Genomic DNA, 18,243 nt, shown 5'->3' with positions numbered 1-18,243 from the left:
TAAATGAGCTCAAATGAACAAAAGAAGCAAAAAGACAACTAAATCTAACATAAATACAAGAAAAGGAACAAAACGTGGCATGCCCGACCTCCGGACAGCATCTTCCCAAGCAAAACAAGAAGACAGAAGCCTGAACACGCCCCGTGCTCAGCAAGCACGGGGGCGTGCCCAGGTGAGGACAAAGTGGTAGAAGCTTTCATCGCCCAGCACGGGGCCGTGCTCAGTGGGCACGGGGCCGTGGTCAACTATAAGATTCACGGAATCTAGGAAAACTTTGATACTATAGATATGCTTCTGCATACGGGGTCGTGCTCAGCGGACACGGGGGCGTGGTCAACTAATGGAGACAAACTGCATTTAATGAAGAAAGAGAGGAGGATGGACACGGGGCCGTGTCCAGCGGACACGGGGCCGTGTCCAGTGGACACGGGGCCGTGCCCGAGCTTCTGTTCAGCCTATAAAGAGGAGTGCTTGGAGCTCTTGCAACTCATCCCTTAGCACACCACCTCTCTCACACTTCACCCACCACCCACCACCATCACAACACCATCACCCACCACCATCATCCATTGTCCATCATAGAGTGTGTGAGTCGTCTCGGGATCCAAGATTGATCGTAAGAGTTCTTGACAATCAAAGGCCATGTTTGCCTAAGTCTCTTACATCACTTGGTGAAGACAAGTGTTTAGTGTAATATATTTTTTTTAATCTTTTGCACTTTTTAATTGGTTTTGTATTAATGACTTTAATTACTAGTTTCTTATGTTGAAGGTGATTCTTCCTTATCGTTTGTCCGTGGTGTCTTGGCATTATTTTACTGTCTATATAAAATAAAAGATTTTCACCATTCATATCTCCATGGTCTATATGGAGGTATGTTGGCTACCTGGTCGGGGGTTAAGGGAACAGTTTGGTAAGAGTCTTGCCATTGTTCACTGTATAAATCCTGCAAAGGACCTGGGTCAAATTTAGTAGGACCTCCTTCAATGCCCAACGGTATTGGATGGCGGGGGTCCAAACTCTTTGATCCCCTCATAAGTTAAACTACTATTAAAACTTTAACCCGGCTACTTAGGACTGTATCCTTGCTGACTCAGACAACTTAGCCGAGGGTAACGTCGCCTTCAAAAGAGGGGCCTACCACATTATGCATTAATAACTTAATTAATTATCTTTCAATAATCCGACCCTTTAGGATTGTATCCTTGCTGACTCAAACTACTGGGTTGAGGGTAACGTCGCCTTCAAAAGAGGGGCCTACTACAATAACTAAGATAATCTCTTAAACAAGTGCAAAAGGGCGAAAATAATCAAAGGTTACACTACACACGAGTCGGATCCAAGTGATTCATCTTGTCTATCTGTTTTTATTTTTATTTTATTTTCAGCATTTTAGTTAGTTTTATTTTCCTAGTTTAAAAACATTTTTCAAACATTTTGATTTGATTAGACGTTGAGGATAAACCGGTACTAAAAGCTCTTGTGTCCTTGGACGATCTCGGTATCTTACCAACACTATACTATGTCCACGATGGGTGCACTTGCCCACATGTGTGTTTAGTGTTAGTAAATATCGTGTTTATAAATTTAAAACTTGGCTAAAAAGTGTAAAAAGGGCTTAAAATATACATCTCAATTATATACACACTCACGCACATCACTACCCCATACCAGAAAAGACATGCCCATGCCGAATCTAGGAGCTTACCTAGGTTTGGACCCTCTAGATCCCTACTACGATAGTGATCAGTATATTAGGGAAATTTTAGAGAATCCATACCCATACCAGGAACCCATGCCTCAGATTCCAAACCTAGTCCCAGAACCTGCACCCCCAATGAGTGCAGAAAATGTGCAAGAACTCAGGACATTCGGTGAGGAAATTTTAGAAAGCAGCGAGATGATGAGACAGGTGGGAGAGCGACTCGTCTGGAAGTACGACAAGCGCAATATGGATTTCTGGATGAATCCATATCAGTGAAGATGATGATGGAGAAAGTAATAATAATAGTAATAATATAATAATATATAATATGTGTTTATGAAAAAAATAAAATAATATATATATATATAATATAATTATAAATGCCTATTAGTAGTGTAATTTCCATTTCAGTTGTATTGTAATTTTAATTTCCAGTGTTGGTTTGTATTAGATGCATATTATATATATATAAGAAAGAGTAAGTCGCAATGCTCGACGTTTTTTATCAACCTGCATGTTGTGTGATTGATTGTATTAAATATTATCTTGTGACATTAATAATTGGTAAATGTTTAAAAATTCAGATGGACAACGAAGTGAACCAGGAAAACCAGAATGATAATAACCAGAACGACAATAACCCAAATAATGAGAATCCGAACAACAATAACAATGGAAACCAAGCGAATAACAGTGCCATCCAACACATAGTGGCACAAGGAATCATAGATGCAACACCATTTATTATCCAAACAGTTAGGGAAGCGGATAATAAAAGTAAACATAGCAGTAAACGACCAACTGAACTGGAACACGGCATAAACAATGGACCCATACTTCAAGCGTCCATTCCCAAAAGAAGAAGAACCATATCTCATGGTTGTTCTTACAAAGAATTCTGGTCCTGCAAATCAATGGAATTCTCGGGCAATGAAGGGGCCATTGCAACTTTACGCTGGATAGAAAAGACTAAGGCTGTCTTAAAAATAAGCAAGTGTGCGGAAGAGGATAAGATAATGTTTGCTTCCAATCTGTTCAAGAACTCAGCCTTAGAATGGTGGAACACTATCCTTCAGTCTAGGGGAAGCGATATGGTTAACAATATGGAATGGGAGGAATTTAAGATTATGGTAGAAAGGAAATTCTGCCCTCCCAACGAAAAAGAACAAATAGCAAATAAATTCTTAAACCTTAGAATGACTGGGGTAGATAGTAAGGGTTATACTACTACGTTCTTTGAATATGCCAGAATAGTACCAACCCTTGCATCACCAGAGCCAATATTAATCTCCCGTTACATCTGGGGATTAATCGGGGAGATTAGGCATGTAGTCAAGGCAGCTAGACCCCAAACCATAGAAGAAGCTGTAGAACTAGCAAACACCTTGACTGATGAATTAGTTCGTATGCGAGAAAAGGACTAAAGGAGGAACCTAGCTCAAAAGCTTACCCAGGAATTTCGTTATGGAAATTCCAACCGTAGGAATGTAGGTTCTACCTCTGCACCGTACTGCAAGGCTTGTAAGAAGAAGCATTCGGGAAAATGCTCCACTTACTACAATTTCTGCAAGATACCAGGGCACAAGGAAGAAGATTGCAGGAGGAAACCTAATAATGGAAGGTGTTTCAACTGTGGAGAAAAAGGTCACATCAAGCCAAATTGTCCAAAACTAGTTCCAGCCATGGGAGATAAGACTACCAAAAATGCTAGAGCATTTGTTCTGACGGCAGATGAAGCCAAGATGATTCCAGACGTGATAGCCGGTACGTTTTTAGTTAATGATGTTTTTGCTAAAGTATTATTTGATTCTGGTGCGAACCAAAGTTTTATTAATACTTCATTTTGCAAACTTCTCAATCAACCATTAACTAAACTCTCACAAGAATGTCTAGTAGAAACAGCAAATGGGGAAACCATTAGAATTTCTGAAATCTTGCAGGGAGCAAGAATAGAAATTTTAAATCAAAAGTTTATTGCAAACCTTTACCCAATGAATCTAGCAGGATTTGATGTTGCATAGGAATGGATTGGTTAATAGCCAATAAAGCCAGTATTTTATGTGATCAAAAGTCAATTCAAGTAAACTTACCAAAAGGTAAAAAGATCACAATTAAAGGAGATAAACCATCTAGATCCACGAAATTCATCTCTGTGATGAAAACAACAAGTTATATAAGAAAAGGATCATTAGTGTATTTGATTTCCATAGTCACTAACACTAAAGGAAAAGAACTGAAAGATATTCCAGTAGTATCTCAGTTTCCAGGTGTGTTTCCAAAAGAATTGCCAGGACTAACGCCGAACAGAGAAGTTGAATTCAAAATCCACCTTCTACCAGGAACAGCACCTATTGCCAAAGCACCCTACCGTTTGGCACCAGCAGAAATGCAAGAACTAAAGAAACAGTTAGACGAACTGTTGGAGAAAAGATTTATATAGCCAAGTTCATCACCATGGGGAGCACCGATTTTATTCGTTAAAAAGAAAGACGGATTGATGCGTATGTGCATTGATTACCGTGAACTGAACAAGGTCACGATTAAGAATCGGTATCCATTACCAAGAATCGATGATCTGTTCGACCAGTTGCAAGGAGCTCGATTTTTCTCAAAAATCGATTTAAGATCAGGATATCATCAATTGAAGGTACAGGAAGAGGACATTCCTAAGACCGCATTCAAAACAAGGTATGGCCATTATGAATTTACTGTCATGCCATTTGGTTTAACCAATGCCCCAGCCGCATTTATGGACATGATGAACCGAATATGTATGCTATATTTGGATAAATTCATAATTGTCTTTATAGATGATATTCTCATTTACTCTAAAGTAAGGAGGAACATGCAAAGCAATTGCACGCACTTTTAAGTTTATTGAGGAAGGAAAAGCTTTATGCTAAATTTTCAAAGTGCGAGTTTTGGTTAGAACAGGTACAGTTTCTTGGACATCTAGTCAATCATGAAGGAATCCATGTGGATCCCACTAAGATCGAGGCGATAAAAACCCCAATATTTTCAAGATCCTAAATAATTTCCGACACCCTAAAATATATTAAAATACCCCAATATTTCCTAAAATACACCCATACGCGAAAACGGGCCCCGAATACCTTTATATTATTAAAATAAAATAAAAACAAGAAAAAGGGGGCTGTCGCGGGGCGCGACGGCTAGGCCACCAGGACACCTCCGGTGCCGCCACGTGTCGCAACCGTGTCGAGTCTAGTGTCCGAGTCAGCCAAGCTAGGGCCTACCCTAGCTGGCGTCGAGGGCCGCGAAGGCCCTGGCTGTGTGCTACGCGGGGCGTGACAGAACCAAAATCAGGCCCTATATAAAGAGGGCATCTGCCTTCAGTTCCGATCGCTCATTCTCTTTCTCTCTCATGAATTTCCATATAGTCTAAATGCTTTTTGGGCATAATACCCCCCTAAATAACGAAGTTCTGCTCCATTGTAAGTATCATAACCCCTGGATACGTATTAGATACGCTGCCCGATTGATCTAGGGTTCCGTAACGGCTGTCGTGGTTCTACCCGACGTAGTCGTTGGAATGCCGTCTCGGGGAGGGTATTAGTAATGTTAAAATGGGTTATTATACTAACGCATGTGCATTTGTGTAATTTGTAGATTGTCACAAGGAAACCCTTACAGAAAACCTAAGACAACAATGTGAGTAATCTTCTTTTTGCAAACTGTTTTTACAGAACCTCACATAATTAATAATATATTAAACAGTTATTGAGTATTTGTAAGGATACAATTATCGTCGGTATATTTGGGGTTTTGTATACAAAATTTGTTACTGCCTTGCGAGGAGTAACATGACCATAAGTCGAGACGACAGTACCGTGGGTGGTAATTGATATGACTTGGAAACAAATGTAATTGCACGATCGCCCTTAATACTGTATAATGGTTTTATTAAACTTGATTAAACCGAGATTCACTCACCAGTATTTTCCACTGACAAAATGATTTTAAACGCGTTTCAGGTAACAAAATGTGAAAGCCAAATAGAAGCCAGCTGGACAGCACTGAAGGCTTGGAAAAGTGGCTATAACGTTACCTAAAATAAATAGATGTTTTTATTAAATAAAATAGGATTTATTCCTATGAAAATGTGTGTACTGAAAACTTGGGTTTTATCCCATGTGTTTAATGTTATGGAAATGTGGTATTTTACTCTGATAAAATATTTCCTAACTACGATCATGATAAAATTTCCGCTGCCAAAATGGATAAACACAAGATACCACCAAAACTGGCCGCGGCCGCCCGTTCCGGGGTTGTTAAGGGGACAGGGGTTGTGACACTATAACTTAAATGTTCCTACTAATTCTTGGTGGTTTGATTCTGGCTCTATGGTTCATGTAACCAATTCTACTCAGGGATTACTTTCAATCCGGAGGCTGTGAAGAAACCAAAGAACACTTAAAGTCGGGGATGATCGGGAATTAGAAGTGAAGGCCATAGGAATATTACAATTATTTATGAAAACTGGTTTATACATTAAACTTTATTATATCTTATGTGTTCCTGAGATAACTCAGAACCTTGTGTTAGGACCAAAGTTAGACATAGACGGTTTTGTTGTGACAACCCACACAATTACAGGTACTGTACAAATTAATTAACTCTAATTATATGCTTAATGACTGTGCTTGATTACAACTGACACTTTAAACTGCTTACTGATTTATGTTATATACATACATGTGCATCCTTTACATACAGTCACTCCATTTATTCATACAGACTCTTAGTGACAAACCTGATGCACAAAGCACAGCTAGCACAGTGAGCGGATAACTCAGACGCGTGCTGACAATGCCAGCACATAGACAGACACTATTTTTAGGCCAGTATGGGCCAGAGACAAAGTACTACACCAGTATGGAGTGTAGGGAAATGAGGACCATAAGACTGTGTCACTAGGTGATAGTTTGAGTGCCGAAAGTGCCTAAGACTCATTTTAAAGTACAGAATTCTGCATTTTAGTAACGTTTCAGCTTTTAACACACTCGTATTATACAGAGAACTGACTAAATGGTCCTGAATACTTCCCTAAGTGTTGGAATTAAAATTCGTTACAAAAAGATGCATAAAAGACATTATGCGGTACAATTAAACGATTTAACAGAACGATACATAACCAAACAACCAGACATTACCCGGGACACCAAAATTTTGTCAGAAACATTATTTTATTATTCTTAAGTAATCATGGTCACAAAAATCCCCACACACTATAGAAACATGACATACACCCACTATTCTAGAAAATATCCGTAACCTCCTAATTATTTACCTACTAACTATCAAATTTTACAAATTACCCCCCCCAACCAAATTTCGGCCCCATCATTACTAAATATTTAGATTTTATTTTTATCTTCTTAATTATGATTGGCCAAGAAACCTAGCTAATCATTTCTCTAGGTTGGTTAGGGTGGCTTGTGAGTTCCCAAGGCCCTCTATATCACCACCACCATCATTTACTCTCTCACCTCACTCTTCTCCCTCTCATTTTCGGCTGCCCACATCTGAATCCATCACCATCACTTCAACTTCCACTCCTTTGATCCATTTTTAAGTCTAAAACAAGTGTTAGAAAGAAGCCTTGTGGAGTTTGGAGCATTATAGCCTTGAAGAAGCATTACCCCTTGCATTCTCACACCTCTTTCACCATCATTTCTTGTTCACAAGTTCATCGCTAGCCCTTGTGCTAGTAGTAAGTCTTCGATCTAGCTCATGAATCATTTCTACGTTGATTGTTCGAAACATTGTTGTTTGAAGCTTAAAATATGATTTTCAAAGAGAAAGTGAACAAGGAACCTAAACACAAACATATATAATGATAAAATCTGGTTGGACTATGTTGGTATAAGCATGCATGTTTTTTGATCATTGATTTCTCGATAAACCCGTTGTTAGAACAATCGTTGACGCGTTTTTAGTAACTTTTACATCATAAAAAGCATGCCGATTGGTATTTCCAGCCAACTTCAACAGGCTGTAACTGGACCGTTTTAAATTGAAAAACTGATTTTCTGAAGCCTAAGTTATGTATTTTTGAAAAACCGATCAAATGGAACTGAAATCGTAATTTTTCGAGGTCGTTTACTATTTTTAAAGGACTGTTTTTGGATAGCAGCTTAAGTTGTGTTTTTACTGCAAAAAAAGTGTGTTGTATTCGGAGTCATAACTTGAAACCTGAGTAGAATCAACTCATGGAATTTTTACAGTAGATGGTCACCGTTGTCACAATGATCCTCCAACTGGAATTTCATCGATCGGACTTACAAATAATTTTTAGTGAATTATTCCGTAAACTGCAATCAGAAAGTAGCAAATCTGATTGCAGTCGGGTAAATGAATTTCTATAAAATATTGGTAACGAACTGGACCCGATATTTTTACACAATAAAATTTGGATCATATATGGCATTGTAAAAATTTGTGAATTTTTGGAATAGGTTAACTATTTTATAAAAATCCTCAAAAACAGTCCAGTTTTGGGTAATGAAGCTGAAATAACGTAAGTAATGCTTCGTATGTCTAAAAGTCGGGATGATTGTTGGAAAATGATCTACGGGATATACGTAAAAGAAAATGATATGCTATTTAGCATGGACACCTCCGTTTACAAAGGAGACCATGGCGAAATTTTCCGAAAAACCAACACTTAGTAAATATTTACTAGACATGAGTTTACTAGAACATTGAACGAACAAATATCCCAACATGACACATGACTAAGTTAAAATATTAACTATTTTGACAAATAATTATCGCACGAAACAATATAAGAAACGTGACTCAAAATACTAAACTCTAAGCTAAGGCACGGCCCGTTCGTCTAATAGACATTAGTACGTTGTAGGTTGTCGTGTAGCAGACAGAGTTTGAGATTCGATTCAAGACGCACTACTGTGAGTTCATGTCCCCCTTTTCTTTTTAACTGTTTTCAGATTTTACAACTTCGGGGGTGAAATACATGTTGCATTTACAGACGCTTTTATAAATGGTATGGTTAGCTTAAGGAGGGTTTTTGTTTAGACGCTTAGATCATGTGAAAGGTGGGTACAACACTTAAGGCCATTAATCCTCGTCGTAGGACCGAGGGACATGAGTGATAGATCTATTTGGGTGTAGCGAGCCCACACCCATGAGGCCGGGGAGGCCCATAGAGGTGACTGTGTCTTACAGCCGGAGGCCCGGTAACAAATCTGATAGGTTTGAGTACTTCCTACACCGTTTCACACATATCAATGGATTTGCAACCCATTGGTGATCTCTTTTATATTTCCTTAATTGCTACATACCAGGGTTTTCATACATACAGATGCATATCAAAGGTTTATACAGACTCACATACACATGAACTCGCTCAACTTTTTGTTGACTTTTTAAACTACATGTATTTCAGGGAATTAATTAGATCTGGTAAGTGATGCATGTTAGACAAGCTGCGTATTAAATAAGGATGTCATCCAGGATCATAGGTTTGGGAAATGTGACTCCTTCCTGGACGGGTTGCATGTCTCAAATCCTTGTTTTTTTGGTAGTCTTTCGTTGAGTCTTATGAACTCAATTTATAAACAAGTCATGGTTTGTAACGTATTCAGTGGTTGATGTTTTTAAAGACAAAATGTTATGCTTTTCTTTAAACTATCTTAACGGATGAACATCACGTATTTTTATCATATAGCATTGTTGTGATTGTTGCGATGGTATTAAGAAGTCACACCAAATAAACCCACGCTTCCGCAAAAGGCAGGGTGTGACAGCTTGGTATCAGAGCCTCGATCATAGCGAACTAGGATTCCTTCTCGAGTCTAGACTATGATCACTAGGGCTCTCACGAAAATGTTTTCAAACATTTTTACATTTGCATACACTAAAAGTCCAGATCCAGGGCACAAACATTTTTTACAAACAAAAAGGGGCACAAATACACATTTTAAAGGCTATAATTCAGTCTTAGAGGCTGGGGAAAATTTGAGTCTTAGAGACTGGGAAAGGCTTGGTCTTAGAGACCAGGGATGTAGTCTGAGAGGCTAGGAAGTTCGGTCTTAGAGATTGGGAGGGATAGTCTGGGAAGACTAGGATGCATACATGATTACATTGCTATTTGTTTACATGCTTACCTGATTTATGTGCATATGTTGTGGTTGTGTTACAGACACCATGGCATCTTATGGTAGTGGAGTATCCAACACGAGCGACCCGATGGCCTTTACCTCTGATGACGAGATGGCCACAGACTCGGGAGTTTACACCTCAGACACCACGAGCTCCGATGAAGATGATTTTTAGCCTTTTGCCCTACCGATCTTCGGAGACGACGTACCCTTAGCTGATGGCCCACCAGGAGAGGATCTACCCCTTGTTCCAATCCCTGCCCCTCTCCCATTTGCTGCAGTTCCCTTTGAGGAACAACCTCTCGACGCGTTACCCGATGGCGACATCGATCTGCTCATCGCGGGTCCCCGGGAGGGAGACCAGGATGGCGGGGCCCCGATGGAGGACGATGTTCCGCTTGCTGATATCCCAGTTGTTGACCCCATTGTTCCTATGGTTGAGCTTCCTGAGATGGAGGTTCATTCTGATTCGTCCGCCTCAGGTTCTTTTGAGTCGGTAGCTTCCTCTATCCCACCGTTGGGATTCGGTTACATTCCTCGTATTAACGATGATGAGGAGATGGAGATGGAGGACGAGTTGGTCCCCGTGGAGCAGCCTGCTAAGGCTCCTGTTCTCCCAGATGATCAGATTCCTGTTATGCTTGCTGATCATCAGCCTGCTCCTGTTATTCCAGAGCCCGTTCTTGCCCTTGACCCTATTCCTGTCACTGATGCACCCGTCGTTGCACCACCAGCTGTTGAGATCCCAGATGTAGCACCCATACCCGACCCCGTGACGATTTTTGATAACCTTGCACCGTTTGCTACCCATATTAACCCGAGATACGCTGGCACCAACAATGGGTGGATCGAGGAGGATGACTACCCTCCGTATGTGGTCCCAGTCACTCCCACTATCGTACCTGTTACTGCACCACTCGATATTCCGTCGTTTCCTCCACCCACATCTGATACCTATCGTACCGATCTTCCGATTACTTTCCTTCAGGACATTCCTCCGCCACGACCTGGGGAGGGATCGTCAAGACAGCCTTTCGACCACACACCATTTATGTCAGGAGATAGCCAGTTTATACCACAGATTCCTTATCCTGGTTTTGTTCCACCCGTGTCATCTACTGCACCCTTCATGTCTCAGTTTCCCCATAATACTTTACCGGTTACATCTACCCCACACACTACTCACCCAGTTTCAGCTTCGATGGGCGAGCCATTTCTATGGTCATCACCCCATGTTATGCCAGTATCCGACCCTTATCACCCGTTCCACGTCGGATACTCTATAGAGGACACACTCACGTCACTGCAGTTACAGCAGGACGCCCTGAGACGACATGTCTAGGAGTTGGGGAGAGCTCCACATCCTCCATGCCCCTGCCAGACCCCGTTTGCAGCACCTCACGCTCCTTTTTCATCATCCCATGATTCAGATATCCGTTTCCTTCCTCTTGACCAACAGGTTGCTTACTTGTTGCGTTTCGCCTATGCTCTTGAGGAGGACTTGGTGCATTTGCGCCGGTTACTTTTTTCTCGCTTCCCACCTCCTCCGCCGCCATCAGCATAGCTACTTTTGGTATATTGCAGGTATTGACTACTTTTGACGAGAAGACAGCGATCGAGCCAGACTTTACAGCATTTTTGAAGACCACTTTTTACATCATGACTCTGGATATTTGATTTTGTCAGTTGTATTTGTTTAGACAGTTCAGACAAGGGCATTGTGACCCTTAGTCTCTTGGGTTGTACAATACTTACAGTTCAGACAAGGGCATTGTGACCCTTAGTCTCTTGGGTTGTACAATACTTTCTGGGAAAATTTACAAACATTGTATTGTGGTTTTAATTATATGAAAGCTCAGTCGCAGTATTCTCATTACATGCTTTGTTAAAGTTATTTGTTTTTATGACTATGGCATGAGATGTTATGTGGATGATGAATGTTACTATATATACATATGATTATTATACTTACTATGACCTGACCAATATGAAACATCCTCTAGAAAATGCCTCCACGACGCGAAGCACGCATGCCGACTACCCAGGCGGAACTGCAAGGGATCATCGCTGCCGCTATTGCGCAATATGCTGCTTCTCAAGGAGAAACAAGCGGAAACATCTCGAACAACAACAACAACAACCCTCTGAATGGTAATGATCAGTCATAGGAGACACATTACAATATATTTGGACGATTCATGTGCGACTGCTAATAATTCCTGTAAATGACATTACTTGTACAGGGTGTACTTTCAAGCAATTCTTAGATTGCAATCCGCAAAACTTTGATGGCACAGGAGGTGCCGTAGCTTTTACCCGTTGGACTGAAAAGACGGAGACGACAATAAGAATGAGCAAATGTGCGCCGGGACAACAAGTTACATACATCACTGGGCTTTTTCCTGATGGTGCCCTATCATGGTGGAACCTCCAAGCGCAAACCTTAGGAGAGGCTGCAGCGTACACCATGACTTGGGCTGAACTGAAGGAGCTGATGTGCAAGAAGTATTGCTCCAGAGCTGAGATCTAGAAATTGGAAACAAAATTTTGGAACTTAAGGATGGAAAGCCCGAAAATCGCTGAGTATATTCAAAGGTTCCATGATCTGTCCCATGTGGTGCCGTACATGGTCACGCCCGAATTCAAACGCGTGGAACGTTTCATCTGGGGGTTAGCACCTCAGATTATGAGCATGGTCACAATGTCAAAACCGGCAACCATTACTGAAGCCATCGATCTGAGCATATCACTGACTGAAGAAGCCATCAGGCTAAAAAGTTTTCGAGTGATGATCAGAAAAAGAAATAGACTCATGTGGAGTCGTCAGGAGAAAACAAACGGAAGTTTTCCAACTTCAAGCAAGGAACCAACAACGTGAGCAAGAGAGGTGAATCAAACACACCGGCCAGGGCCAAGACTGGTGTCGAAAGCAAAGGGAAGGGTTACATGGGCGCTTTGCCCAAATGTGACATATGCCTGTACCATCACTCGGGCCCGTGCAGGTTGAGGAGATGCGAGTCTTGTGGTAAGGAGGGCCATTCGAAGCATACTTGCTGGGCTGGCACAGGCGCTGGCCGTGGAAACAATGGTCATAGAGGTTTTGGTAACAACAATCGTGGTGGAAACGGAAATGGGAACCGCAATGGTGGAAATGGTAATCGAGGAAATGTTGGAAACCAAACTGGGAATCGGGGAGCAAACAATGCTCAAGGTGGTAATGGTAACATGCTAGGACTGGGATGCTTCAACTGTGGGGAAGTCGGACACTTTAAGAAAGAATGCCCTAAGTTCAACCAAGCTCGTGGAAGGGTGTTCAACATTGGAGCTAGGGAAGCACGCCAGGACCCAAACGTTGTCACTGGTACGTTCCCTATAAACCAACGCTATGCATCTGTTCTGTTTGATACTGGTGCTGATTATAGCTTTGTATCGTTAGAGTTTAAGAACATACTTGGGTTGGCCACTAGTAAGTCAGACGTTCCGTACTCGATTGAATTGGCGAATGGGAAGCTAGTTGAAACGGGCGAAGTCATCAGGGGATGCATGATAGAACTGGGAGGACACGAATTTACGCTAGACCTACTGCCAGTCGAGTTGGGGAAGCTTCGACGTGGTAATAGGGATGGATTGGCTGTCTAGCAACAAAGCCGAGGTGGTTTGTCACGAAAAGATCATCCGCATCCCAATGGCCGATGGAGAGACGATTGTGGTTCATGGAGAAAAGCGCAATACGCCATTGAGAATCATTAGCTGCTTGAAAGCTAGGAAGTGTTTGAAGAAAGGATGCGTTGCCTTGGCACACATCGTGAATAAGGAAGCCGCTGAGCCAAAGATAGAAGACATTCCTGTCGTAAGGGAATATCCTGAAGTCTTTCCAGAAGACTTGCCAGGATTGCCGCCTCCAAGACAAGTCGAATTCCACATTGACTTAGTTCTAGGCGTCGCGCCTGTGGCTAAGGCACCTTATCGACTTGCACCTTCAGAGATGCAAGAGCTGTCAACACAACTCCAAGAGTTGTTAGACAAGAGATTCATCAGACCAAGCTCCTCACCTTGGGGAGCTCCAGTTTTGTTCATTAAGAAGAAGGATGGTAGTTTTCGTATGTGTATAGACTACCGCGAGCTTAATAAGTTGACTATCAAAAACCGATATCCTTTGCCAAGGATCGATGACCTGTTCGATCAACTACAAGGTTCAAGTTTCTACTCAAAGATCGATCTACGATCAGGTTACCATCAACTGAGGATACAAGAGGAAAGTATTCCCAAGACTGCCTTTAGAACTCGATATGGACACTACGAGTTCCTGGTTATGTCGTTTGGGTTGACAAACGCTCCAGCAGTTTTCATGGACTTGATGAACAGAGTCTGCAAGCCGTACCTCGACAAGTTCGTAATCGTATTCATTGATGATATTTTGATCTACTCGAAGACGAAGGAAGAACACGAGCAACACTTAAGAGCTATTTTAGAGCTACTTAAAAAGGAGAAGTTGTAGGCTAAGTTCTCAAAATGTGACTTTTGGTTACGCGAAGTCCAGTTTCTTGGACATGTGGTTAATGGAAATGGAATCCATGTGGATCCCACAAAGATCGAGGCGATCAAGAATTGGGAGTCTCTGAAAACGCCAACCGAGATTAGGCAAGTCTTAGGGTTGGCTGGGTATTATCGAAGGTTCATTGAGGATTTTTCTAAAATCGCTCAACCTCTGACCGCACTCACACAGAAAGACAAGAAGTTTGATTGGAGCGACAAGCAATAAGAAGCGTTTCAGTTGTTGAAAAACAAACTTTGTGACGCACCAATTTTAGCTCTGCCCAAGGCACGGACGACTTCATGGTATATTGTGGCGCCTCGCGTCAGGGTTTAGGCTGCGTGTTGATGCAGCGACAGAAGGTCATAGCATATGCATCTCGCCAGCTGAAGGTTCATGAGAAAAACTACACCACGCATGACTTAGAGTTAGGCGCTGTGGTGTTCGCATTGAAGACCTGGCGACACTATTTGTATGGCACAAGATGTACAATCTTCACTGATCACAAGAGCTTACATCACATTTTTGATCAAAAAGAACTTAACATGAGACAGAGACGTTGGGTTGAGCTGTTGAACGATTACGACTGTGAAATCAAGTATCATCCAGGGAAGGCGAATGTGGTCGCTGATGCCCTAAGTTGAAAGGAAAGGATTAAGCCCATAAGGGTTAGGGCTTTAGAAATGATTGTCCAAACAAACCTCTCATTGCGCATTCGTGCTGCGCAGAAGGAAGTTCACAAAGAAAGAAATATCGAAAATGAGTACCTCCGTGGGATGGAGAAGCAGTTGGTACCAAACGGGGAAGGAATCTTGTGTTTCATGAAACGAATTTGGGTTCCTCTGTTTGGTGGGTTGAGAAAGATAATATTCGATGAGGCTCACAAGTCACGATACTCGATTCATCCAGGAACGGATAAAATGTACCAAGATCTAAAGGATTTCTATTGGTGGCTAAGAATGAAAGGCGATGTTGCGGTATATGTTAGCAAATGTTTAACGTGCGCCAAGGTTAAAGCCGAGTACCAGAAACCTTCAGGTCTTCTACAGCAACCTAAAATACCCAAATGGAAATGGGAACAGATTTCCATGGACTTCATAACGAAATTGCCAAAGACGCCCAAGGGCCATGATACAATTTGGGTAATAGTTGACCGTCTAACAAAGTCTGCCCACTTCCTGCCAATCAAGGAGAAGGACAACACGAGTAAACTTGCTGAAATATACATGAGGGAGATTGTTGCACGTCATGGAGTGCCTCTCTCGATTATCTCTGATAGAGATGGAAGATTTGTATCAAGGATTTGACAGTCCTTCCAAGAAGCATTTGGTTCTCAATTAAATCTGAGTATAGCGTTTCACCCACAAACGAATGGCCAGAGTGAAAGAATAATTCAAACATTGGAAGATATGCTGAGAGCATGTGTAATGGACCTGGGTGGTAGCTGGGACAATCACTTGCCATTGGTCGAATTTTCGTACAACAACAGCTACCACACAAGCATTGGAGCGGCACCATTCGAAGCTCTTTACGAACGCAAGTGTCGATTACCGCTATGCTAGGCTGATGCGGGTGATAGACAGCTGGTTGGCCCCGAAATAATTCAAGAGACAACAGACAAGATCTTTCAAATTCAAGAGCGCATCAAGGCAGCTCACGACAGACAGAAAGGCTATGCAAACCAAAGGAGGAAACCTTTAAAGTTTCAAGTTGGGGATATGGTTTTGTTAAAGGTTTCACCCTGGAAGGGTGTGGCACGCTTTGGAAAGCGTGGGAAGTTGAATCCGCGTTACATTGGCCCGTTCAAGATCCTGCAAAAGATTGGGCTTGTAGTATACAAATTGGACTTACCTGCTGAACTTAACGGTGTTCATGATACATTCCATGTATCGAACCTGAAAAAGAGTCCAACTCAAGAGACAGTTGTCATTCCTGCAGACGAGGTTCATATCGACGACACACTCCACTTTGTTGAAGAACCGGTTGAGGTTACGGATTGGAAGGTTAACAAGACACGCCGGAGTAGTGTCAAACTCGTCAAAGTTCGATGGAATGCGCGACACGACCCAGAATTCACGTGGGAACGTGAGGATCTTATAAAGGCCAAGTACCCACATTTATTCCCCAAGACCCCTGCAACTAGAAATAGAACTTTAAATTTCGGGACGAAATTTTCTTAACGGGGGGAGAATGTGACAACCCACACAATTACAGGTACTGTACAAATTAATTAACTCTAATTATGTGCTTAATGACTGTGCTTGATTACAACTGACACTTTAAACTGCTTACTGATTTAAGTTATATACATACATGTGCATCCTTTACATAAAGTCACTCCATTTATTCATACAGACTCTTAGTGACAAACCTGATGCACAAAGCACAGCTAGCACAGTGAGCTGATAACTCAGACGCGTGCTGACAATGCCAGCACATAGACAGACACTATTTTTAGGCCAGTAGGGCCAGAGACAAAGTACTACACCAGTGTGGAGTGTAGGGAAGTGAGGACCATAAGACTGTGTCACTAGGTGATAGTTTGAGTGCCGAAAGTGCCTAAGACTCATTTTAAAGTACAGAATTCTGCATTTTAGTAACGCTTCAGCTTTTAACACACTCGCATTATACAGAGAATTGACTAAATGGTCCTGAACACTTCCCTAAGTGTTGGAATTAAAATTCGTTACAAAAAGATGCATAAAAGACACTATGCGGTACAATTAAACGCTTTCACAGAACGATATGTAACCAAACAACCAGACATTACCCAGGACACCAAAATTTTGTCAGAAACATTATTTTATTATTCTTAAGTAATCATGGTCACAAAAATCCCCACACACTATAGAAACATGACATACACCCACTATTCTAGAAAATATCTGTAACCTCCTAATTATTTACCTACTAACTATCAAATTTTACAAATTACCCCCCCCCTACCAAATTTCGGCCCCATCATTACTATATATTTTGTTTAGATTTTATTTTTATCTTCTTAATTATGATTGGCCAAGAAACCTAGCTAATCATTTCTCTAGGTTGGTTAGGGTGGCTTTTGAGTTCCCAAGGCCCTCTATATCACCACCACCATCATTTACTCTCTCACCTCACTCCTCTCCCTCTCATTTTCGGCTGCCCACATCTGAATCCATCACCATCACTTCAACTTCCACTCCTTTGATCCATTTTTAAGTCTAAAACAAGTGTTAGAAAGAAGCCTTGTGGAGTTTGGAGCATTAGAGCCTTGAAGAAGCATCACCACTTGCATTCTCACACCTCTTTCACCATCATTTCTTGTTCACAAGTTCATCCCTAGCCCTTGTGCTAGTAGTAAGTCTTCGATCTAGCTCATGAATCATTTCTACGTTGATTGTTCGAAACATTGTTGTTTGAAGCTTAAAATAAGAACACAAAGAGAAAGTGAACAAGGAACCTAAACACAAACATATATAATGATAAAATCTGGTTGGATTATGTTGGTATAAGTATGCATGTTGTTTGATCATTGATTTCTCGATAAACCCGTTGTTAGAACAATCGTTGACGCGTTTTTAGTAACTTTTACATCGTAAAAAGCATGCTGATTGGTATTTCCAGCCAACTTCAACAGGCTGTAACTGGACCGTTTTAAATCGAAAAACTGATTTTCTGAAGCCTAAATTATGTATTTTTGAAAAACCGAACAAATGACATTGGAATCGTAATTTTTTGAGGTCGTTTACTATTTTTAAAGGACTGTTTTTGGACAGCAGCTTAAGCTGTGTTTTTACTGCAGAAAAAGTGTGTTGTATTGGATCAGAGGAGAAGAACTCACTCTTTCAATCAAATGTAACATTACAGGGTATTGTTCA

At 41.4% G+C, this 18,243-nt stretch overlaps 1 protein-coding gene across 1 annotated transcript; it reads left to right on the top strand.

Moving 5' to 3' along the window:
- Positions 1-9,898: 9,898 nt before the first annotated feature.
- On the top strand, positions 9,899-11,194 carry LOC110914585 (vegetative cell wall protein gp1-like). Its single transcript, XM_022159375.1, has 2 exons — positions 9,899-9,982; positions 10,028-11,194. Exons 1-2 carry the CDS (start codon positions 9,899-9,901, stop codon positions 11,192-11,194), a joined length of 1,251 nt encoding a protein of 416 aa, XP_022015067.1.
- Positions 11,195-18,243: the final 7,049 nt, after the last annotated feature.

The sequence above is a fragment of the Helianthus annuus genome, chromosome 15 (genome assembly GCF_002127325.2).
Source record: "Helianthus annuus cultivar XRQ/B chromosome 15, HanXRQr2.0-SUNRISE, whole genome shotgun sequence".
Taxonomy (NCBI): Eukaryota; Viridiplantae; Streptophyta; class Magnoliopsida; order Asterales; family Asteraceae; genus Helianthus; species Helianthus annuus.
Note: the sequence above shows the minus strand (reverse complement) of the source record. Positions and strands in the feature narration are given on the sequence as shown.